General features: G+C 46.6%; 1 protein-coding gene across 1 annotated transcript in view; it reads left to right on the forward strand.

Moving 5' to 3' along the window:
• LOC311246897 (pre-mRNA-splicing factor ATP-dependent RNA helicase PRP16-like) overlaps positions 1-24812 on the forward strand; it is a gene marked incomplete at its 5' end in the record, with an annotated part of 131674 nt that extends 106862 nt beyond the window's left edge. The window contains one exon of the mRNA XM_084337138.1: positions 24651-24812. Coding sequence (XP_084193264.1) covers positions 24651-24735 — 85 coding nt within the window. The 3' untranslated portion in view covers positions 24736-24812. The remainder of the gene's footprint in view (positions 1-24650) is intronic.
• Between the last annotated feature and the right edge of the window lie 768 nt (positions 24813-25580).

Genomic DNA, 25580 nt, shown 5'->3' on the forward strand with positions numbered 1-25580 from the left:
ATTGAGCTTAAAAACAATTGATAGGCAGGCTATATAAAGAATGACATCCTCAAGGCATGTAGATTTATAATATTTTAACTTAAAACTAGGCTACTTTTGCATATACATTATATTCCAAATAAAATAAGTCCCGTCGATAGACTCATGTGCTGCTGCTGACTTGAAATCAAATAGGCGAATTTCCGTCTGTGGGCAGTCAGCCCGACATTAAACAGCAGTCTGTTATAATCACATTTTTATGAGCTAAAGAATTCCGTTATATTGGACATTTGTATTAATTATATCAAGCGAAGAACTGAGAAATTTGGCACTACTGAGACGGCAACATTATCATGTGGGGTTCACTGAAATCTAAACGTTGCATGATTTGCCGAATCCAATGACTATCTCTGCCTCCCAACGAAGCGATACGCTAATCCAGCATCAAGCTCCCGCCCCGCCATTCTCATCAGCAAACCACAGGTCGCGCTGTAGCAGCTGTCACACCCCAATCTTGACATCGCTTCACAATAATCGTTGTATCAGAACACTACACACATATCATAATGTTCACAGCAAACTGTAGTTGATCACCAGGTATGTTTTATTAACGTAGGTTGAATAATTCATATAAGAAAAACGATAGGGAAATCTCTCTTACCTTTCTCCACTGGTTAAAATGAACTGGTGAAACTTGCTGTGCGTGTGAACATATCCCTTGGACATGAACTGACAGTACGTTTTTATTGATATATCATTGGGATCCCCCTCCGAAATTGGTCAACACGTCACCACGCATTTTGGCCGGAGCTTAAAAAAAAGTGTTGATAGAATTTGACGTTCTGAGCACGGTGGACACCTTATGTCTGTGTTTATAATGAATTAATGGTAAAAACGGATTATATTGAAACATAGTGCGAATACTCACAACAACTATTCACACAATTTAAAACAGCCCATATTTATTTTGTCATACACAATGTTTGTATCTATTGGTTTATCTAATGAAGACCGTTGTGTAGAATAGAATTATCATCCAGCAGACAGCTTTTAGAGCGTTGCCTAACCCCCTACATATAGGAACACACATCGTTGTCATTATTAGACCTGCTTGGTTTCAGGCTCAATACAAAAGAAAGAAAAAAAACATTCAATCCGAGTGCGCTCTAGCCACGCTTTATCAGAGTGAAGAAACAATGAAACAAATGTACGATTGTTTCGTTCATCGCATAGGCTATTTAATTTTAGCCTATTTTAATACAATTCAAATTGTGCTTAGAGGGAATTATTTTCACAGGACATTATGACCGGAGAGATTTAAATATGTCGGACTTCAATAGATTTTCCGGTAATTACCGGACAACGGAAACCCTGCCCTATGGTATGAATGAATGAATTTGTGTTGAGATCATTTCAACACACTTGTTTCTAGTCTGTGTACTTGTTTCTGTGTGTACACTTGTTTCTGTGTGTACACTTGTTTCTGTGTGTACTTGTTTCTGTGTCTGATCTGATCTGTCGTGTTTCTCAGAGCAAGTCTGTGTGTGTACACTTGCGCCCAAGGAGGTTGTCCCAACTAGCGGTGCCCTTGTCTGCAGAGAACTATTTGAAACTAAAGGTGTCCTTGTGGCAAATGTTGGTTTTACCTGCAGAGGGGGTTCAGAGGAGAGGAGAGCAGGACAGGACAGGGGGGTTATGGCCTGATGGCTGTAATTGCTGCTGTGTGTGTGTGTGTGTGTGTGTGTGTGTGTGTGTGTGTGTGTGTGTGTGTGTGTGTGTGTGTGTGTGTGGAGAAAAAGAGAGATGAGGTAGTGTCAGGGTGTCACGCTGCTGTAATTAAAGATGATAGATTGTGCTGTCAGAGGCATCAGCCTGGGTGTAGCACCAGTCCCCACAGAGAGACTAACCTGCCTTTTCATTCTCCTACCAGCTTCACTCCCAGCTGCACCAGCTAACCTTTATATCCGTAGCCTTTCTCTCACTAGCTCTTGTTAGGCCCCTACCAGGGGAATGTGCAGGCTTGGCTCCTGTTAGGCCCCTACCAGGGGAACGTGCCGGCTTGGCTCCTGTTAGGCCCCTACCAGGGGAACGTGCCGGCTTGGCTCCTGTTAGGCCCCTACCAGGGGAACGTGCCGGCTTGGCTCCTGTTAGGCCTCTACCAGGGGAACGTGCAGGCTTGGCTCCTGTTAGGCCCCTACCAGGGGAACGTGCAGGCTTGGCTCCTGTTAGGCCCCTACCAGGGGAACGTGCCGGCTTGGCTCCTGTTAGGCCTCTACCAGGGGAACGTGCAGGCTTGGCTCCTGTTAGGCCCCTACCAGGGGAACGTGCAGGCTTGGCTCCTGTTAGGCCCCTACCAGGGGAACGTGCAGGCTTGGCTCCTGTTAGGCCCCTACCAGGGGAACGTGCCGGCTTGGCTCCTGTTAGGCCCCTACCAGGGGAACGTGCAGGCTTGGCTCCTGTTAGGCCCCTACCAGGGGAACGTGCAGGCTTGGCTCCTGTTAGGCCCCTACCAGGGGAACGTGCCGGCTTGGCTCCTGTTAGGCCCCTACTATGGATATATCGATCTATTATCAATTATCAAATAGGATCGATGCAACGTAAAAAGATCGATTCATATTGCGATACTCTTATTTTGAAAATCCCCTGGTGAGCATATCCGCCCGGCCCCAACAACAACACTATCTCCGTGTGTGTAGACGTTAGACAGCATTGCTTCAGAGTCCGCCTATTTTGCGACCCGAAATAAGTGCCTGTTGTTTTTTCTCCACAATGGGTCAAATGCATCTAACATGCTTTCCATCCTCGCCATTCCTTTATGCCCACGTCGCGTTAAATACCTAAAGTAACGTTGCGTTAGCGTAAGCTAACTAAGCTAAGCCGATAGAGCCATAGAGAGAACAGCAGAGGTCCACTAGGGACTGGGAAGGACTGCATTCTTGAAACAGCGCCACTACCAGGATCTGGCCGGTACTGCACCTTCTGACTCCCAATATGCCTTTTCCAGCCAAAATACAGTTCTGTGACAGTGAATACCCAGATAGCAAAAAATCGTTGAATCAACATTGTGTTTTTGTCAGGCTGATGATTGGAATCAACATTGATATCAGACATAGAAAATGGCATTGAAAGTGCTCGCTATGATCAACATGGAAAGAACATTGGATTTTCAACCAAAATTTTGAAATTTCAATTTGAAAGCCGACAATGAATCAACGTTGATTCAACTATGATATGAGCAACATTGAAATAATGTAGCATTGCATCAACATTGATTCAACTATATATATATATTGCATTATACATTGAAATAATGATATTATTGAATGACCATTTCAGCACTTTTTCAACCTTCCTCTGTATGCTTTTAATATGCCTCATTAATAAAGAAAAATAATCACTTTACATCTAAATTATATTATTAGTTGTAGTTCCACCGGGAGCATGCTAAAAGGTGTCTACTAGTGACATTACTGCCATATGCCTGAATGGCAGTGATGTCACTGATAGACAGGCTTGGAGCAACCCCTGCAGAACTTTAAAACACCAAATAGAGCAAAGTGATTATTTTTGGCTTAAATGAGACATATTAAAAACATACAGAGGAAGGTTGAAACATGCTGAAATGGTCCATATGCTTTACTGCAGTGGTTCTCAACCTTTTTATACAAAGACCTCACAGGAAAAATATTTGGGGACTCCAAACTTGATTATAATTATGCCATTCTAGGTGAATATTCGAAAATATGTTGCAAGCTTGTAGATCGGCTATTTCGAATTTTTTTTCTTCTTCAAGAAACCAAGGTTGAGAACAGCTGCTTTACGACATGCTCTATGAACAAAGAAACAGACAATTTATTGCTTTAACCATTTATTAAAGCCAATTAATTCGCATACATATTCTTTGAAATGCCTCTCTTTCTATTAGACTTCGATGCCAACTATGCACGTGGCTCCAGATCAGCTGACATTCAGCTGACTCTCCCATACAAAAATGACAGAATAATAAGTTATTGAAAATATTCATACAGAACTCTGAACCTTCGCACATACATATTCTCTTTGAAATGCCTGAGTTCAATTTGGATTTAGTATCACCAGGCGTGCATGAGAACAGATAATGAAATCTACTGTAATGTACAGTAGCTTTTTTATTTTATCAGGGTGGCACCATTGAAACTATTTAATGATGCGTGTCCCTTCTCTTTCTATTAGACTTCGATGCCAACTATGCACGTGGCTCCAGATCACATTTACATTTACATTTAGTCATTTAGCTGACGCTTTTATCCAAAGCGACTTACAAGTTCTGTACGACAAGCCATCAGGAAGGGCACAACTCTATCAGCTGAGCAACAATGTTCATCAAAGTGTTGAGTGCTACAGTGTAGGTTAGTTTATTAGGACAAGTGCATGACAGTACGGTTAGTTAGGGTTAGATTTTTTTATTGGTTTTTTTTTTTTTTTTTAATTCAGATAATGGTTGAAGAAGTGCGTCTTTAGTCGACGGCGAAAGATTGGACGTGATTCGGCTGTCCTAACTGGGGTGGGTAGTTCATTCCACCATTGTGGGGCAAGGACTGAGAATAGGCGACTTCTCTTTGATGACCCTCCCGGAGCTTGGATAGGAGTAGGTCTGAGGCGGCCAGAAGATGCAGAGCGTAGGGGTCTTGAGGGTGTGTAGTTAGAGACCATTGACCGGAGGTAGGCGGGAGCGGTTCCCTTTGCCGCACGGTATGCTAGGTCGAGGGCCTTGAAGCGGATTCGTGCAGCAATGGGGAGCCAGTGCAGGTCCCTAAGAAGTGGGGTGACATGGGCCGACTTCGGTAGGTTTGAGATCAGGCGGGCCGCTGCGTTCTGAATGAGTTGAAGAGGCTTAGTGGCAGTGGCCGGGAGGCCAGCGAGCAGTGCATTGCAGTAGTCGAGGCGGGAGATGACTGTTGATTGGACGAGGAGTTGGGTGGCTTCTTTTGTCAGGAAGGGGCGTATCCTTCTGACGTTGCTCAGGAGGAATCGGCAGGTTCTGGTCGTCGCTGCGATGTGAGCAGAGAAGTTCAACTGGTCGTCGAGGACAACACCAAGGTTCTTGGCGGTCGGGGACGCAGTCACAGCTGTATTCTCGACTGTGATTGAAAGGTCGGTTAGGGGGGAGGATTTGGCCGGCAGGTGGAGCAATTCTGTTTTGCTTAGGTTCAGTTTGAGGTGGTTGGACGTCATCCAGGCTGAGATGTCGGACAGACAGGCCGAGATCCGCTCAGAGACGTGGATATCTGAGGGAGGGAAGGAGAGGAAGAGTTGAGTATCGTCGGCATAACAATGGTAGGAGAAGCCATGAGACGTGATAATGTTACCCAGTGATTTAGTGTAGAGGGAGAAGAGAAGGGGTCCTAAAACCGAGCCCTGGGGGACACCCGTCCGCAGGGGGCGGGTGGCCGACAGGGTCCCTCTCCATGACACTTGGTAGGAGCGGTCATTGAGGTATGATGACAGCCATGTCAGCGCAGAGCCAGCCACTCCCATTCCTGCGAGGGCCGCAAGGAGGATCTGGTGGTTGACTGTGTCGAAGGCTGCAGATAGATCTAGGAGAATCAGGACAGAGGAGAGGCCTTTCGCTTTTGCTAAGTGAAGTGCCTCTGTGACCGCAATGAGGGCTGTCTCTGTGGAGTGACCAGTCCTGAAGCCTGACTGATTAGGGTCTAGGAGGTCATTCTGTAAGAGATAAGCAGTAAGTTGGTTGGATACAGCACGTTCAAGTGTTTTAGAAAGGAAGGAGAGAAGAGAGACAGGACGGTAGTTGCCTATGACGGTAGGGTTCAGGGTTGGTTTTTTTATGAGCGGCGTGACTCTGGCTTGTTTTAGGGAGGTGGGGACCACCCCCGAGTTGAGTGAGGAGTTGATGGTTGCAGTTAGGAATGGGAGGATGTCTGGTGCTATGGTCTGGAGGAGTGGGGAGGGTAGCTGGTCCAGCTGGCAAGTAGTCGGACGGTTTGACGTTACCAGTGTCAGGGTCTCTGCCTCTGTAATGGGAGAGAAAGATGACAGAGTGAAGGATGAGGTTCTCGATTCAGCATTTGGAATGGGTGGGGGTTGGGAGAAGGAGCTGCGGATGTTCTCCACTTTTTCCTCAAAGAAGATCACAAAGTCTTCGGCAGAGAAAGATGAGGGAGGGGGGGGTGGGGGGGGAGTGAGGAGGGAGGACATGGTAGCATGCAGTTTGCGAAGATTCTTGGCAGAGGCCTCGATCCTATGGTGGAAGAAAGAAGCTTTGGCATTAGTGATGGTTTTGGAGAATGTTAACAAGAGGTTGTGATATGTGTCGATGTCAGCAGTGAGGCGTGACTTTCTATACTTCCTTTCAGCTGCTCTCAGGACCTGTCTTTGTTCTCTCACTGGATCTGTCAGCCATGGACTGGGTGGGGAACGGCGGGCAGGTTTCTCAACGAGGGGACAGAGCTTGTCGAAGGAGGTTGCAAGGGCTGAAAGGAGGGTGGAGGTTGCCATCTCTGTGGAGAGAGCAGAGAAGGTGTCACTCAAAGGTAGAGCGGATAGTATGTCAGAGGAGAGGGTGGAGGGGGATAGGGAGGGCAGGTTGCGTCTGAGTGAGACTGTTTGAGTTGGGGTGAAGACCTTTCGGTTAAGCATGAGAGTTAGTGAGAAGGATATGAAGGAATGGTCAGATACATGTAGGGGAGTTACCGTGGTGTTAATGATGCTGGAGTTACGGGAAAATATGAGATCCAAGGAGTTGCCTGCTTTGTGGGTGGGAGGCATGGCAGTGGGAGTCAGGTCAAACGATTGTAGGAGGGAGACTACTATGACTGACTGAGATGAGTCAGGCAGGTTGAAGTCGCCCAGTAGAAGGAGAGGGGTACCATCTTCCGGTAAGGAGCTAAGAAGCATGTCCAGCTCATCTGTGAAGTGATCGAGTGTACCTGGAGGGCGGTAGAGTGTAACAATGGTGAGATTGAAAGGATTAGAGACAGATACTGCATGATATTCGAGAGAGGAGAGTGACAGTTCTGGGAGTGGTGTTACGTTTGTAGCCCATGAAGGAGATGTCATGAGGGCAGTGCCTCCACCCCGTCTGGAAGGTCGAGGTGTGTGAGTGAAGTTATAGTTTGTAGATAATGCTGCAGGTGTTGATGAGTTATTGGGGGTTATCCAGGTCTCAGTTAGAGCCAGGAGCTGCAGATTTAGACTATGGGCGTAGGCAGTAATGAAGTCAGCTTTCTTGACTGCTGATTGACAATTCCATAAGCCTCCCCGTACTGTGACAGGTGTATTAGTGGCTGTAGGAGGGTAGGAGAGATTAGCCGGGTTGCTAGCAAACTGGCGTGGATGGGTAGAGTCAGTTCTGGAGGAGCAGATTGTGGATATAGGTATGAGACACATTGTCTTGTCAAGAGTGGCAGGGAGGAAGTAGAGAAATAGCAGTGTGGGAGGGAAATATAGGATTATGGTGTACTTAGCACTGGGTGGATCGGTGGATCCCTCGGCGGAGAACTCCAGGAAAACTCCTCCTCTTTGTCCCTCTTCGTTTCTCGACGCTTCGCTGACGCTACACCAGCAAGCCTTTAAATCACTATCACTATCACTATCACTAATTAGTGCTGTCTTAACACCTGGCCCTTAATGGGGGCACTTAACAAAACAAAATGGCCGTTTTAAACACGCCCCTTTAATCAAGTCAGCTGGTTCCTCACTTTTAAGATTCACTAATAAACTTAAAATGGCTTACCCTAGTTTTCAGTATAAAGCAATGTTTCTCAGTGAGTGTGTCCTGTCCTTCCTTAACAGAGCCCAGTACAGAGTGATTTCAACACAGTGTGGACCTCTGCTTTTAAACAGGGCAGGCTCTTAATGGCTCACTCAGCAAATCAGATGCTACTAGTAAACAGGAAACAGTCCCTTAATGGGGGCACTTAACTAAACAAAATGGCCGTTTTAAACACGCCCCTTTAATCAAGTCAGCTGGTTCCTCACTTTTAAGATTCACTAATAAACTTAAAATGGCTTACCCTAGTTTTCAGTATAAAGCAATGTTTCTCAGTGAGTGTGTCCTGTCCTTCCTTAACAGAGCCCAGTACAGATCAGCTGACATTCAGCTGACTCTCCCATACAAAAATGACAGAATAATAACAGTTATTGAAAATATTCATACAGAACTCTGAACCTTCGCACATACATATTCTCTTTGAAATGCCTGAGTTCAATTTGGATTTAGTATCACCAGGCGTGCATGAGAACAGATAATGAAATCTACTGTAATGTACAGTAGCTTTTTTATTTTATCAGGGTGGCACCATTGAAACTATTTAATGATGCGTGTCCCTTCTCTTTCTATTAGACTTCGATGCCAACTACGCACGTGGCTCCAGATCAGCTGACATTCAGCTGACTCTCCCATACAAAAATGACCGAATAATAACAGTTATTGAAAATATTCATACAGAACTCTGAACCTTGAACCCCTATAGAATCTTCCAGGAAGTGTTGTTTTCCAAAATTCCAACGCAGAATCAAATCTAAAAGTTAAATCTATCTAAAAACACTTTTACCTATTGCTAAACTAAGTATAATACTTCAGAGTATTATAGAGACACATTAGAGATGTACATCTATATAATATATTCACATCCACACTATAAATAGCATCCATTAATCCATCATTAATCATCACTCCATTCAGACTACCGACTACTGACAACCTTCTGAACTTGAATAAGCATGCAAAACCAACAATTAGCATTTCAGGTGGCAGACTGCCTCTCCCGGGCGCACGTCAGCCCTGTGCACCCGGGCATCGACTATGCTGCCATGGCTGCTGACCAGCTCACCGACTCAGACCTTCAGGCGTTCAGGACGGCTGTGACAGGACTTCGACTTGAGGATGTGGTGTTTCACGACAGCGGCGCCACGCTCCTCTGTGACGTCTCCACTGGCCAGCCCCGCCCCATGGTTCCAACTGACTGGCGCCGCCGGGTATTTGACACCATTCATGCCCTTTCACACCCTGGGGTAAAGGCGTCGGTCAAGTTGGTAGGGGCCAAGTTCGTCTGGCCGGGCCTTAGGAAGGACGTCAAAGTATGGGCGGCCTCCTGTGTGGCGTGCCAGTGTGCCAAGGTACATCGTCACACTAAGGTCTGGAGGGGGGCTGAGTCTAAACTAGGGGGTGGTCCTGAGGGGGGCTGAGTCTAAACTAGGGGGTGGTCCTGAGGGGGGCTGAGTCTCAACTAGGGGTGGTCTGGAGGGGGGCTGAGTCTAAACTAGGGGGTGGTCCTGAGGGGGGCTGAGTCTAAACTAGGGGGTGGTCCTGAGGGGGGCTGAGTCTCAACTAGGGGTGGTCTGGAGGGGGGCTGAGTCTAAACTAGGGGGCCTCAGGCTCTCTGAGCGCCGACTCGACTTGACTCCTCTCGGGGGTAAATCCAACACTCACAGGCGTCGGCGATTATCCGCTCCACAAATCACAGTACCAAAGCAAATATATATTCCAGCCGCACAGGGCTATGCAGTCGTCGGGTAGGTAATCCAGTGTACATGTCCATTCGGTCCTCGCCTAGATCTCCTCGGATGAAAGCGCCATGTGGTCGGCCCAGCCTGGATAAGACTCTAGATAACACGAGGAAGCGTTGGAGATGCTGGTCACTTTAGAACTCTAACCGCACGATGCACCATACACAATAGACTATTATTAACTTAAACTAGGGGGTGGTCCTGAGGGGGGCTGAGTCTCAACTAGGGGTGGTCTGGAGGGGGGCTGAGTCTAAACTAGGGGGTGGTCCTGAGGGGGGCTGAGTCTCAACTAGGGGTGGTCTGGAGGGGGGCTGAGTCTAAACTAGGGGGTGGTCCTGAGGGGGGCTGAGTCTAAACTAGGGGGTGGTCCTGAGGGGGGCTGAGTCTAAACTAGGGGGTGGTCCTGAGGGGGGCTGAGTCTCAACTAGGGGTGGTCTGGAGGGGGGCTGAGTCTAAACTAGGGGGTGGTCCTGAGGGGGGCTGAGTCTAAACTAGGGGGTGGTCCTGAGGGGGGCTGAGTCTCAACTAGGGGTGGTCTGGAGGGGGGCTGAGTCTAAACTAGGGGGTGGTCCTGAGGGGGGCTGAGTCTCAACTAGGGGTGGTCTGGAGGGGGGCTGAGTCTAAACTAGGGGGTGGTCCTGAGGGGGGCTGAGTCTAAACTAGGGGGTGGTCCTGAGGGGGGCTGAGTCTCAACTAGGGGTGGTCTGGAGGGGGGCTGAGTCTAAACTAGGGGGTGGTCCTGAGGGGGGCTGAGTCTAAACTAAGGGGTGGTCCTGAGGGGGGCTGAGTCTCAACTAGGGGTGGTCTGGAGGGGGGCTGAGTCTAAACTAGGGGGTGGTCCTGAGGGGGGCTGAGTCTCAACTAGGGGTGGTCTGGAGGGGGGCTGAGTCTAAACTAGGGGGTGGTCCTGAGGGGGGCTGAGTCTAAACTAGGGGGTGGTCCTGAGGGGTCTGAGTCTCAACTAGGGGTGGTCTGGAGGGGGGCTGAGTCTAAACTAGGGGGTGGTCCTGAGGGGGGCTGAGTCTAAACTAGGGGGTGGTCCTGAGGGGGGCTGAGTCTCAACTAGGGGTGGTCTGGAGGGGGGCTGAGTCTAAACTAGGGGGTGGTCCTGAGGGGGGCTGAGTCTAAACTAGGGGGTGGTCCTGAGGGGGGCTGAGTCTCAACTAGGGGTGGTCTGGAGGGGGGCTGAGTCTAAACTAGGGGGTGGTCCTGAGGGGGGCTGAGTCTAAACTAGGGGGTGGTCCTGAGGGGGGCTGAGTCTCAACTAGGGGGTGGTCCTGGAGGCTAAATTAGGGGGTGGTCCTGGAGGCTAAACTAGGGGCTAAACATATGCACGCACGCATGCACGCGACAGCTGCAACCAGAGATGCTGGAGATAAATGTTGCCCCTGGATCAGCTTCCAATGATCCAACTCCCATGAAACCCACTGTCCTCCAAACCATTTGTCCTTTTAAGTCTTTGTCTTTCTTTGTATCCCGCCATTCCTCTCAGGTGCATAACGCAGCCACTTCTGCAGTGCATCTCTGTATATCAAGTCAGTCAACTTGCGGTCAAATTGACGAGCAGCCGCTGGGAAAAAAGAAAAAAAGAATACTTAAAGATAAACAAGAAAGCTGCAGTGGGCACGTTCCATTCCAAAGTGAACAGTGTCCTTTTTAGTGTACTAGATTTTCAGGTGGCCTTAGGTGCATTTTCAACCCCATAGTCATATAATTGATCCACATTAATGCTCGTAAAAAATCTTATTGTGAGCATTACAGAGGACCACTTATATGACGTTAAGGTTGGAAATGGGTGAGGTGTTTCTTTAAGAGTGGTTGCATGTTCCATCAGGCTCATTCCATGGTGATAAAAATGCATCCATTCGTATTTACTTGAGATAAAAGTGAAAATACTTAATTAAATGAAATATCCATCATCAAAATAGCTAAATCCACTGTAGTAAACCTAGTATTTTGAGGTGCAGATTGACTCACCAAACATGCAGTCCTGCATCAGTGTGTCCTTGAAGGCCCTCTTCGGTCCCTTTCCCGCCCAGTTGAAGATGCATGCTAAACAGTTTGTCATGGTAGCGGATAGCATTCGCCGGATCATATTTTCTGAGTTGGTCCCTCCGATTAATGCCAGGCGGGTTGTCTTAACAGATTGGAGAGGAAAAAAAGTGAGTGTGCTAAAGTGTACATTGTACTATGTCAAATGGACAGAATATGATGTTTTAAGTACACATTTTAAGACTTTTTTTTATTAACTCTAAAGAAAGACCATTACTGTGTCAAAACTCAACAAACAATACCATCAAACAAATTAGCTAAATGAATTGTCAAATACTGACTAAGAAATAAATATCATCCCGCATATCATTGCAAGGCTATTTTCACAATATTTCTATGCCAAGCACACATCCAAGCAAAAAACTAAATAAATGCCTCCACTCCTACAATTCAGACATTATAAACACTTAGATTTCAAACAATAAATTTTTAACAAAATACAAAAATGTTCACCATCTTTCGACGGACTGTTTCGTCCTTCAGTGCAGCTTCAGCCTCATCAAACTGCTCCTCATTGGTGAGTGGCAGCACGATGGGGAAGTTCTCTTCTCTCTGTGATTCAGGTCCAGCTCCGTGATCGTTAAAGGTGGATTTAGCCATTTCAGTCTTCAGAAACTGAACGTCATGTGAAATTTGCTTCACCTCCACGAGTAGCTCTGCAAGCATCCTGGTGTTTTTGTTGGCAGCAAGGTCTTGAAGAAAAACAATTGGTTTTACATTAAATTTCAAGGATAGATTCACCATTTCAATCATTTAGAATGACACTAAGCAATAAGGGCCTTCAGCACATTCAAATCACGTCTAATTAAAGGGATCATCACATGACAACAACGTTACTATTTACATTTAAATGTGACGCTTAAGTCTTTGCACCCCTAACTTATAGTAACCATTAAGTGCTTAAATATTAAGCCTATAAACACCATGACAAATTACATGAAAAAAAAAAGTGACAAAGACTGTAAAGTCACAAGGGACATATGTTTCTCAATGCATCAGAAAATGATACTTGCCTTGTAACATTTGACTGGGCTCTCCATGGAATCTTCCCCGCGGCGTTTCAGGAGCTGAAGCTGAAGAAATCAACATGGCATCAGCATTGCACATTAGGTAATTGTGTATGGGGGAGGCGGGGGGTAAAGTGGAATATAGGCATCTTTACCCAGGCGATGTGAGTTGAAGTCAGCTGATCTGGAGCCACGGCTATAGTTGGCATTGAAGTCTAATAGAAAGAGAATAAAGGACACACATCATTGTTTACATTGAACACGAATTATGGAATTTTACCCAAAAAAACAACATTTAAGATGAGAAATGCATACCATTCCTTGCTCGCTCTGATGGCACAGTGTGGTAGGGGCTGGAGTTATACATTGGCTTTCCTAGAGAAAGAGCGACAGAATTAACAAAATAAGGTAAGCACCATCAAAGTATCAATGAGCACCATATACAGTAGCAAGCAAAAGACATACCATTCCTTACTTGTCCAGTGTGGTTCCCTCCTGAAATGGATTAAAATAACCGTAATTAGTCACTGTAAAATACAAGTTCTCATATAATATCATGCCAACATTAACAGCTCATTGCAAAATAGTGAGACACTGAATAAGCTACTCATATATGCACCCAACTTTACATTTCCACCCATTTAACTAACATTTCCAGTCAGTAAGGTATCCAGTAAGGCAGGACTAGTAATCCAACCGCCACCTATTGAAACAGACTGGAGACACAAGAGTGGCTGAGAGAATCACATAGCTATATCTAGTTTATTAATCTACTTACCATCATTGCAGTGGTCCATTGACTCCAACTGTGCCAAGAAGCTTCCACCAAAGCCTAAAATGAGAGAACACAACAAAACATGAACAATGAATGCTATCAAAAGCACATTTACAATCTGTCCACCGGCTCCACCCTGACTTAGTAGTGTGAAGTGATTCACTTACCATTATTAGGCTGGTTATTCTCCAAGCAGCTTCCTCCAGAGACCGAGCAGCTTCCTCCAGAGACTAAAAGAAGGGAACACAAGACATGAATAGTGGACACTGTAACTTTTGAACACATAACCTGACTGATATGTTTGGATGTATTGACAGAGGAACTAAATGCTTGTAAAGCTCTCATGCAACTACATTTTGTTCTGCTATGTTAGTAAATAATGACATACCACTGCTTGCATTTGATGTTGGCACCGAGGGGTACTGGCTGGATTCTGGCTGCACTGTATTAATAAATAAATGGAATTATACATGGCAATACTTAAAGTAGGTGTAGCAGTTAGTGTCATAACTGACAAGTGTCACCACTATACCTGGGAAATGAACATCAGGTGGCTTGGCATATCGTCGCGTCACCCTGCTGTCTGGCTCTTCATCTGACTCCACTGCGTGCATATGATTTGTCCTAAAAAAAAACATTTAACATTCCCAGGCTCCCAGGATAATTCAATTAATTGAGCAATCCTTGAGACACTGTTCAGGAGCCAGCCCATGGCCCATTTCTGTTTAACCAAAAACTATCACGAGGAATTCAACTGTACCTTGCTCTTCTTTTCCGACGTACATCTGCTTCCTCTTCAGATTCCAAATCAGTGGTTAGACATCCAGTAGTCACGTACTTGTCTTCATGTTGCTTGGCCTTTAGAAATGAGTCTGTAAAAGAACAAGCAGAAAATACAGCATGACATTAATAAGAAGTATGAGGAACAATTCACATCAGACAATAGCAGTGACTATACTTACCACAAGTAATTAAGAGCCGAATTTTGTCATATGTGGTCCATCCTTCACAGGGCATCATGTTTTCTTTAAGGGCCTTTGAATAATTTGTGTTTTTTGGGGGCCATAATAATGTACCTTCCGTTGGATTGAACCAGCTGGAAAGAACTGTTGCAGTTCCGCCATTTGGAAACAGTACAACGCCCCAGAGCACCACCTCACTTTCCATTCTGTGTACAATAAATTAAATTAGAATATTAATGATAAAAAAATTATAATGACAAAAACATGAATCATAAGATGTCTACTGCAGATGAGCTATTGGAATAGCTATGAGGCTATTTCCCTCTGGATACAGAACACATTTACGTTTAATAAAGCTAATTTTACCAACCCCGATCTCATCACACAACTCTTTAACCTTGTATGTACCTATGAGGGAGGACTCGCAGGGATAAGTGTAATATAATTCTTGGTGTCTGAACTTTCTGTAGATCACATAGACCTCACCTTCTTCCTGGACTATATTCTGCACTACTGCAATTGTATCTCCCACCTGAATACAATTATCCCCCTGCTTTGTAGACAAGGTAAAACGACAACTGGAGACCTTTGTGTACTGTAGAGCAACACTGAAATGTTGAGGAAGTGGACCATCAGTATGAATGTGCTTTAAAACTGGTTGATCTGTTGCTAATGGAACCTCAACATGTGGCATTTCTGACAGCCTTTTGACTACCTGTTGTAGAGGTTGGTGTGGCTTGCGTAAAATATGCTTTATTTGGCCAAGATAATTCTCAAAAGGGAACCCTGAAACATTATCTAAAGGTCCAAATTGTTTGTATTCATCTGCTAAATGTATAAGCTGGTGGACACTGAACACAATCTCACCCGTACCATACAACTGTCCAAAGTGGCCCACAAAGGATATCATTAATCTATGTGCAAATTCAACCATTTGGCCAGAAGTTCCAGGAGACAAAAACAAATACATGGCCACTGAAAACAACATGAAGTTGTCATAAAACTCACTGGGAAGGCAATCCTTCAGAACTACAGGACCCCAGTATAACATGAAGGATCGGAGCTCAGTAGCTTTCCAACGATCAAGCTCATTCAAACCTCTTGGCTTGCGATTGAATTCAACAGGGGTGTGGGAATGTAACACCAGCAGTTTGCTTGATATACTGTTAACTGTTTGTGAAGGAAGCCTAGTGGCTAGATTGCCCTTTAACCACATATGCAACAGTTTTCTCATCAACCCAAGACAACAGAGGTGCATATAATCTATTGGGAATGAAGAAACCATCTTTACTATCCCTGTTAAAGGACTGAGTTTCTGTTTCAAGTGGTGTTCCTCATCAATCATATCACAATAACTCGAATCCGTCCTGAGCCTGACATTTGTTTCTGGATACGTCATTTTGTTCCTCCACACACCCTCTTGGTCACACTTGTCACACCCTGAATAACCATTATGTGACTTAAAGGGGAACTATTTTACTATTCCTAGCACTATTTGGGCAACTTTAAACAATTCCTGTCAGTCTATTGAAGACATCTGTACGTTTAAAAAAAAAAAATGCATTGGTTTATATTTCTAATCAAGTACTCAAACCCATCATTTTTCAGCCACAAGAAATCAGGCTGTTATGGCCTGGCTCCGCCCATAAGCACTTTGAGTGACAGTCAGTCGAGAGAGAGAGAGAGAGAGAGAGAGAGAGAGAGAGGGGGTGTAGACAGACAGACAGACAGACACCCTATGTCTATACGTTGTGTTAGTTTGCTGCTGCTATGAGAGAGAGAGAGAGAGAGAGAGAGAGAGAGAGAGAGAGAGAGAGAGACAGACAGACAGACAGACAGACAGACAGACAGACAGACAGACAGACAGACAGACAGACACCCTATGTCTATACGTTGTGTTAGTTTGCTGCTGCTATGAGAGAGAGAGAGAGAGAGAGAGAGAGAGAGAGAGAGAGAGAGAGACAGACAGACAGACAGACAGACAGACAGACAGACAGACATACAGACAGACAGACAGACACCCTATGTCTGAGTATTATGTTGAGACAATGAACACACGACCGTGTGGTTTCATTACTTTATTCGACCGACTCTTAGGTTACAAACACCAGCCCTACCTCGAGCGCTAACCACGCCCGTCTATTAAAGGCACAGTAGCCTACAATGTAACTGCTAGTATGTCACAACCTATACGTAGCATAACAGGACATAACATTGTCCCCCCCCTTCCCTCTTGCAACAGCAATAGAACATTCCAGTCCATGAACAGAAACTGAACACTTCAGTCCACCAACCCGTGGCATTTACCCAGTAACATAGTCCCCATGCCAAGCGGGTGGAGCCCTCACCCTCTGAGGGCGAGCAGGCTGGGGAGCAGGGTCTGGTGGTTGTGGTGGGTTACCTCCCACCCTGGTTGCTTCCAAGCGGGGCTGCCAACTGCGGGTTGCAGCTTGGCTCATGGATGATGCAGGCAGTGCCGGGGCACCCACCTTATGCAGGCGGTTTGAGTGCCAGCGAGAACCATCATCTAGTCTGTAGGTGGCCGGACCCAGTTGACGGGTCACTCGGAGGGGTGCTGACCAGTATGAGCTCAGCTTGTTCTTGCGGTTGGCGTGTTTAATCCTGACCCAATCCCCTGCTGACATAGTGGGAGTCTGTACTCTGTGAGAGGCATCATACCTCCGTTTCATCTGAGCCTGTGAGCTTTGGACCTGATCTCTGGCCTTCTCGAGCCCAGGGCTCTCGCATGCAGGGGCCGGTTCAGCTCTCAAGCAGTCTAGTGGTTGTTTCATTTCTCGCCCAATCATGAGCAGAGCCGGAGAGACCCCTGTGGTGGAGTGCTTGGATGCCCGGATGGTCAGGAGAGTTTGGGTGAGTGCAGCGCTGAAGGTTTTCCCCTCCTCCAGGCAGGCTCTGATTCCATTCTTCAGAGATTTGTTTAGGCGTTCAACGCCGCCGTTACTTTCAGGATGGTAGACCGACGTCCTGATGTGCCTGATGGACCTCAGTGACAGGAACTCAGAGAACTCTGCCGAGATGAATTGAGGCCCATTGTCTGTGGTGACGACACTGGGCAGGCCCCAGCGCCCAAACAGCTTGACGAGGTTGTCGGTGATGCTCTGTGTGGTGATGGAGCTGAGTTCGATGGCTTCTGGCCACTTCGAGTGTAGGTCGTGCACGACCATCAGGTAGCGGGCATGTGCCGGGGCCCCATGAAGCTCTCCGCATAGGTCAACCTGAATGTGCTCCCACGGCGCAGACGGCCACGGGGTCGGGGTGAGGGGTGCTGTAGCCGGCTGGCCCGTTTTCCCACTCAGCAGGCAGCAGGTACAGTTGCGCACCAGCTCCTCTACGTCGCCGTCTATGTGAGGCCACCACACTGTGTCTCTGCAGCGTTGTTTCAACTTAACCACCCCCAGGTGGTCGTCGTGCGCCATGTGCAATACCCTGGCCCTCAGCGCCTCTGGTATAATAGCGCGGTGACCGCGGGCGAGGCACACCTCCCCCCAGCAGGAGAGCTCGTCGCGGACTCGGCGGTAGGGGAGCAGTCTGTCCTCCACCGTGGCTGGCCAGCCGTCCTGGATATAGGCACGGAGATTTGTAAATGTCTCATCTTCAGCCGCAGCCCAGCGGCTGCAGCTCAGCCAGCGTGACTACTGCGCTGAGCGGTCCATGCAGCATGTGGACCCAGTCCACGTCGTCCTCCTGTTCAGGACTCGCCTCACCCGCCTCTTTTGTCGTAGAGACGGCTCTTGAAAGAAGGTCAGCTACCGTGTTAGAGCGCCCCGGCATAAACTCGAGTCCGAAGTTGTACTGATTCAGCCTATCAGCCCACCTCAGTAGCCTCATAGGCTTGTGCCCCGCCCCTCGGGTCGCCAGCAGCGCTGTCAGAGACTGATGATCTGTGCGAATGGTGAACGCCCTGCCATACAGGTAGACATGCCAGCGTTCGCAGGCCCACAGACAGGCGAGGGCCTCCCTTTCCCCCACCGAGTATTTCTGCTCGGCTGGTGTGAGGGCCCGAGAGGCAAAAGCCACTGGACGCTCTACCCCTCCATAAACCTGGGATAGCACGGCGCCGAGCGCCACCCCAGAGGCGTCACAGGTGACCAGGGTGGGCGCGGTCAGGCTGAAATGCGCCAGTGTTGGCGGGGACGTGAGCTGCCGTTTGATGACGCGCACAGCCTCCCGGCAGGCCGGGGTCCAGTCCCATACCGCATCCTTGCGTAACAGCTGGCGCAGAGGGGCCGTCGAGTCAGAATAGTGTGGCATGAACCGGAGGTAGTAGGCAGCCATGCCCAGAAAAGAAGACAGCTTGGACGGCGACTGCGGGTCCGGCAGGGACAGGATTGCTTCGGTGTGGGACATGATCGGGGTGATACCCTCCCTGGAGAGCCTGAACCCCAGGAACTCGACCTCAGTAGCTCCAAATGTACACTTCTCCGCGTTAAGTGTGACCCCGTTTTGCTTGAAGCGCTGGAAGACCTGCTCCAGGCGAGCGTCGTGGAGCGCAGCGGTGGGCGCATGCACCACCACATCATCCAAGTAGATGCTGACCCCCTGGATGCCAGCCAAAATGAGCGACATTATTTTCTGAAAACAGCTTGGGGCTGATGACAGGCCAAAAGCCATGCGCTTGTACCTGAAAACCCCCACATGTGTGACAAACGCTGTGAGGTCCATACTGCCCGGTGCCAGGGGAACCTGCAGGTAGCCGTGACGTAAATCCATTTTACTGAAAATCGTGGAGCCATGGAAATGGCTAGTCAGCTCCTCCGCTGTGGGGAGGGGATACTTGTCAGGGATGATGGCTTTGTTTACGTCTGTCAGATCGACGCATAGACGCAGTCCGCGCCCCCCCCGTTTCTTGGCTATCACCAGGTTGGACACCCAGGGAGAGGCGTTGATCGGTTCTATGACGTCCTCCTTCACCAGATGACGAATCTCCTCCTCCATCGCATCACGGAGGGCCAAGGGAATGCGCCGCAGCGGCTGAATGACGGGTCGGACAGACGTGTCCACCGAGGGCTGGTGCACAAATCCAGTCATACAGCCCAGGCCTTCGAACAGTGTCGGGTGATGGTCAGGCCAGGACGCGGTGACCTGCAGGACGCGTAGACCCCCAGCGTCGGTCAATGTGAAGTCCAGAGCATGAAACAGGTCTAGCCCCATGATGTTAGCCCCTCTCCGTGTGATGTAGAACTCGGTGTCAGGGATGTGTCTCTTTTTGTACTCCACAGGTAGGCAGGCTACCCCTAAAGTGGTGATCGGGGCGTGGCCATACCCCGACAGGGCGTTTGCTGCTGTAGTCAACGGCACGTGACTGAAGAGCCGGTCATAAGTGGACTTATTCAGGAGCGACACTTTAGCCCCTGTGTCCACGAGGAGTGGTATGGAGGCCCCACCCACACGACATGTGCAATGACTGAATGAGGCCTGTGGGCTTTGTACTGTATTGATGGGAACAGCCCCAGACTGTGCGTGATCAGGAGGAGAGCGACACCAGCGCGCAAAATGGTTAACCCTGTTGCAGTTACGGCAGCGCTTGCCTAGAGCAGGGCAGGACAGGTCCCTGGTTGCATGCTTAGGGGAGCCACAGTTACCACAACGCCTTTGTCCATTCTCCCTCTCCCTCGGCGCCCTGTCTGCCACTCTCTGCACATCGAAGTTGTCACCGTCTGCGCCAGCTGCCTCCTGGGCCACGTTCTGAACTCCGGGTGGACGTCCGGCTCTAATAACAGTCTCTCCCTCAGTTGAGCACACAATGTTCTTTCAATCAGCTGGTCGACTATGAGTCCATCCTCCAAGTTCCTAAAATCACAATGCTTGGCTAGCTCCCGCAGGGCAGACACATATTGCGAAACAGTCTCACCAGACCTCTGTGCTCTCTGGCGGAACTCAAACCGGTACATCCGACGGCTTCTTCCCGAGCTAAAATGCAACTTCAGAGCCTCGGTAGCAGTAGAGTACTGATCGTCGGCTAATGTAAGCGTAGCATAAATCCGTTGCCCCTCCTGTCCGAGGCAGTGTCGCAGAAGTGCGCACTTCCTAGCTTCTTCCAGATCCTCCAGTCCCAACGCCAATAAATAGTCCTCCAATGACGTTAGCCATCTAACCCCGCTGGGTCACCGGGAACAGGTAGAAACGGTGGTGGCAGTGGTAAAACGAAATCAGCCATCCTCGTTCGCCAATTATTATGTTGAGACAATGAACACACGACCGTGTGGTTTCATTACTTTATTCGACCGACTCTTAGGTTACAAACACCAGCCCTACCTCGAGCGCTAACCACGCCCGTCTATTAAAGGCACAGTAGCCTACAATGTAACTGCTAGTATGTCACAACCTATACGTAGCATAACAGGACATAACAGAGAGAGAGAGAGAAAAAAAAGTGTAAACACTCTGCGTGTCCTCCCGGGAGAGGGAGCCGGGAGGACACGCAGAGTGTTTACAGTTCTCTCTCTCTCGGTTCGGGAGCATGAGCTGTCTGTGGCGCGGTGGTGGACTTGAGCCGGGAGGACACGCAGAGCGTTTACAGTTCTCTGCTTCTCTCGCTCGGCGGGCAGCTAGAGGGGGCGGGTGTTATTATGCAAATGCACCATATGACGTCCCATATAGGCACATTTTCAGATGACTCACTTGAGGGAGGGACATTATTGTGAGGGGAGAATTGGAAGAATGCGCCAAATCGAGAATTAGAGACATAGATTCTATTACTATAAGTCCACATAGCTAGAAAATAACCCTAAACACAGGAAAAGGTCATTTATAAGATAGTTCCCCTTTAAGGTCGCTAACAAATTTCTGCAGATACTCAACAACACACTTTGGCTTGCTTAAACCACTAAATATACCGACAATAAATGGGGACTTAGTGTAATCACAATTCAGGATTGCAAGTATAGGCCAGAATTGAAGTCTTGAACTCCTAAAGAGGGGGAGACCATCTATATTGAACTGTAAAGTAAGAGTTGTGAGGTTCACTGGTAAACTTAAACATTTTAATCGTGAAAGTATTCCTCGCACCAATCCAAAATGATAGTACTCGCCACCTTGCATTTGAGTGGTTGCAACATGAGATTGTGTTCCAAGCAGAGTCCTTCCATCTTTAGGGAGCTTAGGGTGAAATAGCTTTAAGATGGACAGCAGAGCAGACAAAGCAACAAGACTAATGGAGTAGGATGTTGCCCAATATCTTAGGCTCCTTATAAGCAGATCCTGACTAGGCGGCTGCTCCTCATCGCTCTCATAGTGAGAATCTGATTCATCTTCATCATTGCCAGCTTCATCGTCTATATCATCATTTTCCATTTGCACATGATCAACTTCATTTCGAGCTACTGCACTACCATCAGAATGATCATTTTTCATTTGCACATCGGACTCAACTTCATCATTGCCAGCTACACTGCCATCTATATGACCATTTTCTATGTCTACATGTGAAGCTGGTAGTGCATCTAGTTGGGAAAAGTGTGAGCTTGTGAAGGCAGGTTCCCTATTCACACAGGGGTAAATATTTTCTCTTTGATTATGCAGAGATTCCTCATATTCCTTAAGGATATCTTTCTCTATGCCCCTTACAGTTCGAATGACTACGTCTTTTAGCCCAATACGATTCATAAGAAGCCATCTTAACCCATTAACTCCCGGATTGAAAGGTATATAATAACGTATAGGTTACAACAGGTCTAAATAGAAAAGAGGTGGTGCTGATTATAATTTTTTTGTTATTACTTGGCCTTTTTTTTGCAGTGAACCCTCCAGTCCTCTTCTCTTGTAGCACAACCCTGAAAATAGAGGGGAAAAAATTATTAAAATAATATATGCATAAAACAAATATATATATCAGCCAAATTATTAATTTATCAGGTCCTTCCAACATATTTTAAAATATTTAACCTCTTCCACCCGGAGCCTATTTTCTGAAAATCCGCCTAAAATATATACCTAGGTAAATGGAATATTGCTCCACTTCTACAAGGGCCATTTGCATATTCTTGTATAGCGTCATCTATCTATCTAATGTATATTCACAGTGTCAGAAATATTGTGTCTATTACTAGGCTTGCTTAAATTGTGATGAAACAAAGGAGAATATTAATTATGATTTTTCTTTGCATCTTTGACACTGATCTTGTTCAATACCTTCTTGAGTGTAAAATAAATAAAGGGAAGATTATTAAACAGAAGGTTCTGTAGATACTGTACTGAATTCTCCCATCCGGACTAATGTAATTTGAAATATTATCATAGAATATACAATAGCAGGCTCATAAATTACCTTATTATAGCCAATTCGCACATTTATATATATACATATATTATCTTTCAAATGCCCGAGTTCAATTTGGATTTAGTATCACCAGCGTGCATGAGAACAGATAATGAAATCTACTGTAATGTACAGTAGCTTTTTTATTTTATCAAGGTGGCACCATTTTGAAACTTTTCAAATCTAATTGTTGCTGAATGCTAACAATAGGGAAGATAAACTAACTATGTTTCAATATTTGTCATAAACGTTACCTTTTGTGGTAGAATGATCTCGAATAATAGCAGTTATTGGAATCATTCTCGAAGTCAACTTCCTTTCTGTTTAACTTTCTGTCTAAGTGCATGTCTATGGCTTGGGGGGGAAACATACACTTTAGAATCACCAGAAAGGCTTTCGAAATAGTGAAATGCCATGTTGGCCTCAATATTTTCAAAACAAATTATATGAAAAGGTTATGAAATCAACAAGAATGTGGTAAAATATGTAATAAAAACAGAGCTCAACGCAGACATTTGATCAGTAGAAATCCATTTGTTTCCCCCATACAAAGATGGCGCCGTTCTCGTGACGTCAGAGTGTAGCTGACGTTAGCTTGCTAAGCTATCAGATTCGCATGGTCTGTATAGCTGGCTAAAGCTAGCAGACTCGCATGGTCGAGCTGACGTTAGCTTGCTAAGCTATCAGATTCGCATGGTCTGTGTAGCTGGCTAAAGCTAGCAGACACGCATGGTCGAGCAGATGTTAGCTTGCTAAGCTATCAGATTCGCATGGTCTGTGTAGCTGGTTAAAGCTAGCAGACTCGCATGGTCGAGCTGACGTTAGCTTGCTAAGCTATCAGATTCGCATGGTCTGTGTAGCTGGCTAAAGCTAGCAGACTCGCATGGTCGAGCTGACGTTAGCTTGCTAAGCTATCAGATTTGCATGGTCTGTGTAGGCTAAAGCTAGCAGACTCGCATGGTCGAGCTGACGTTAGCTTGCTAAGCTATCAGATTCGCATGGTCTGTGTAGGCTAAAGCTAGCAGACTCGCATGGTCGAGCTGACGTTAGCTGGCTAAGCTAGCAGACTCGCATGGTTGAGCTGACGTATAGCTGACGTACGTTAGCTCGCGCTGTTATAAGTTAACGCTACTTTCCAGGCCGGGGGTTTTGACATTTTCAAACCGTGAAACCGGTTACCGGCACATGCCTAATGTGAATAGCATAATACATTATATTGTCAAGGACTTACCAAAGACGTGTGCGCACTTGACTAGTCACGCTGAATGAAGACACCATGGCGCCAAGTTTTTCTTTTAATGCCTCAAGTCCCGTGAGATCTTCTAGCTGGCCTCGCGAGTTGCTTACGACCTACCCCCTCGAAGGGGAGGGGGGAGGGGAGGGGGGATTATCAGCACTACGTTGTAACCATGTAATTTCATTGTTGGGCATTTCAACATTGAAAAACAAGCATCTATACTAAATCGATTCAACAACAGTTTTTCAAATGTTGAAATGGTGTCTGTAATTTAGATATTGAATAAACATAGCTTTTTCAACCTCAACCAAAAATAACCAATCTGACCAAAATCCAACATTTAATTAATGTCTTTTGCTATCTGGGTAGGATATTAATATCGAGAAGAAAAAAGAAAAACGAACCAAAAACAGTGAACAGGAGGTCTATTTGTATTAAAAACAATAGATTGTTTTTCATTTAAATGTCTGTAAGAGCTCAAAAATAAAAATGTCAAATGATATTTCCATTGCCTTTTTTTGTTGATTTAAATGTTACTGATTGTGTTAAATGGGCATATAATATCGTCTCATATCGATCGCAGGCACCTGAATCGAATCGTATCGTATCGTGGCAGACTTTGTGATATCGGAAAATATCATATCGTTGTCCAAAGAATAGATATTGTATCATGATGAAACTGGTGATTCCCACCCCTAGCCCCTACCAGGGGAACGTGCAGGCTTGGCTCTTGACGGTACAGAGCAGGGGAACAACATAACCGCAACAGAATACTGTAGTATTTACTGTTTTATTTTATTATCACCACTTATTCAATTAATTACTGACATTTTGTTCCCCTTTTTTTTAGGGTGGCTGTGAAAATCTGCACCCCAGGAAGGAGAGAGGAAGCCCCCATGACACCCAAGAGAACCCCCGCCCGCTTCGGACTGTAGCCCTTCTCTCTGAAGGATGTAGGGTTGGTCTTCCTACTGCTTGGACTGCTTCTGATGCAGGATCACCAGTATCTGAACCATGCCAGCGCTGGCACACACACACACACACACGCATCTGTAAACCGAACTGGTCCCACAGTCGGGACTCCGTGTACATGTCAACCCATCGGCATCGTGTCCAGTGTAACGTGCAGTTAATCTATATTCCACTAGAGGGAGAACTTGTATAAGGCACAAGACCACCAGCACAACCTTCCCTACCTTCAGCTTCTTCACAATGCATCTCTCTGCCATCGCTAGCTGACGGGTGTATCCATGACGGAATGGAGTGTTTGTGTAATATAATAAACTATAACTGCTGTTTTGTGGACATTCAATATCCAGTACCTAACTTGGTCAACATCATCATGGGCAGAGTGTTGATTTTTAGAGGGCAGGACAATCTAGTGTCATTCATTTCCTACTGTAGTCTTTGACTTTACTATCAGTGGGCAGCTTGTCCTCCTCAGTGTTGTAATCTTGTGTTACTGAGATTGCAAATTCTATTGTGTACCATTTCTGGTTCATTTCTTTCTTTCTTTTTTTTTTTTTTTTTTTTTTTAATAAACTAAATTCCATGCTTGTTCATCATCTGACTACCAGGAGATGTGTTTCTCTTTCTGCGTCTGCCATATTTACAATGGCGGGCCATTTCGCTTTGTGGGATCCCGACCTGAGCAATGACATAAGAGCAAAATGGCCATGGTGTGAATATGGTAAATTGTGCTAAGCCCCCCCAGCTGTGTCGATGGGTTGAACAGCATGAGTGTTGAAGTACCCCTCCCTCCACAGACTGGAGCACTTCT

The sequence above is a fragment of the Notolepis coatsorum genome, assembly GCF_963971535.1.
Source record: "Notolepis coatsorum genome assembly, chromosome: 20".
NCBI classification, from domain to species: Eukaryota; Metazoa; Chordata; class Actinopteri; order Aulopiformes; family Paralepididae; genus Notolepis; species Notolepis coatsorum.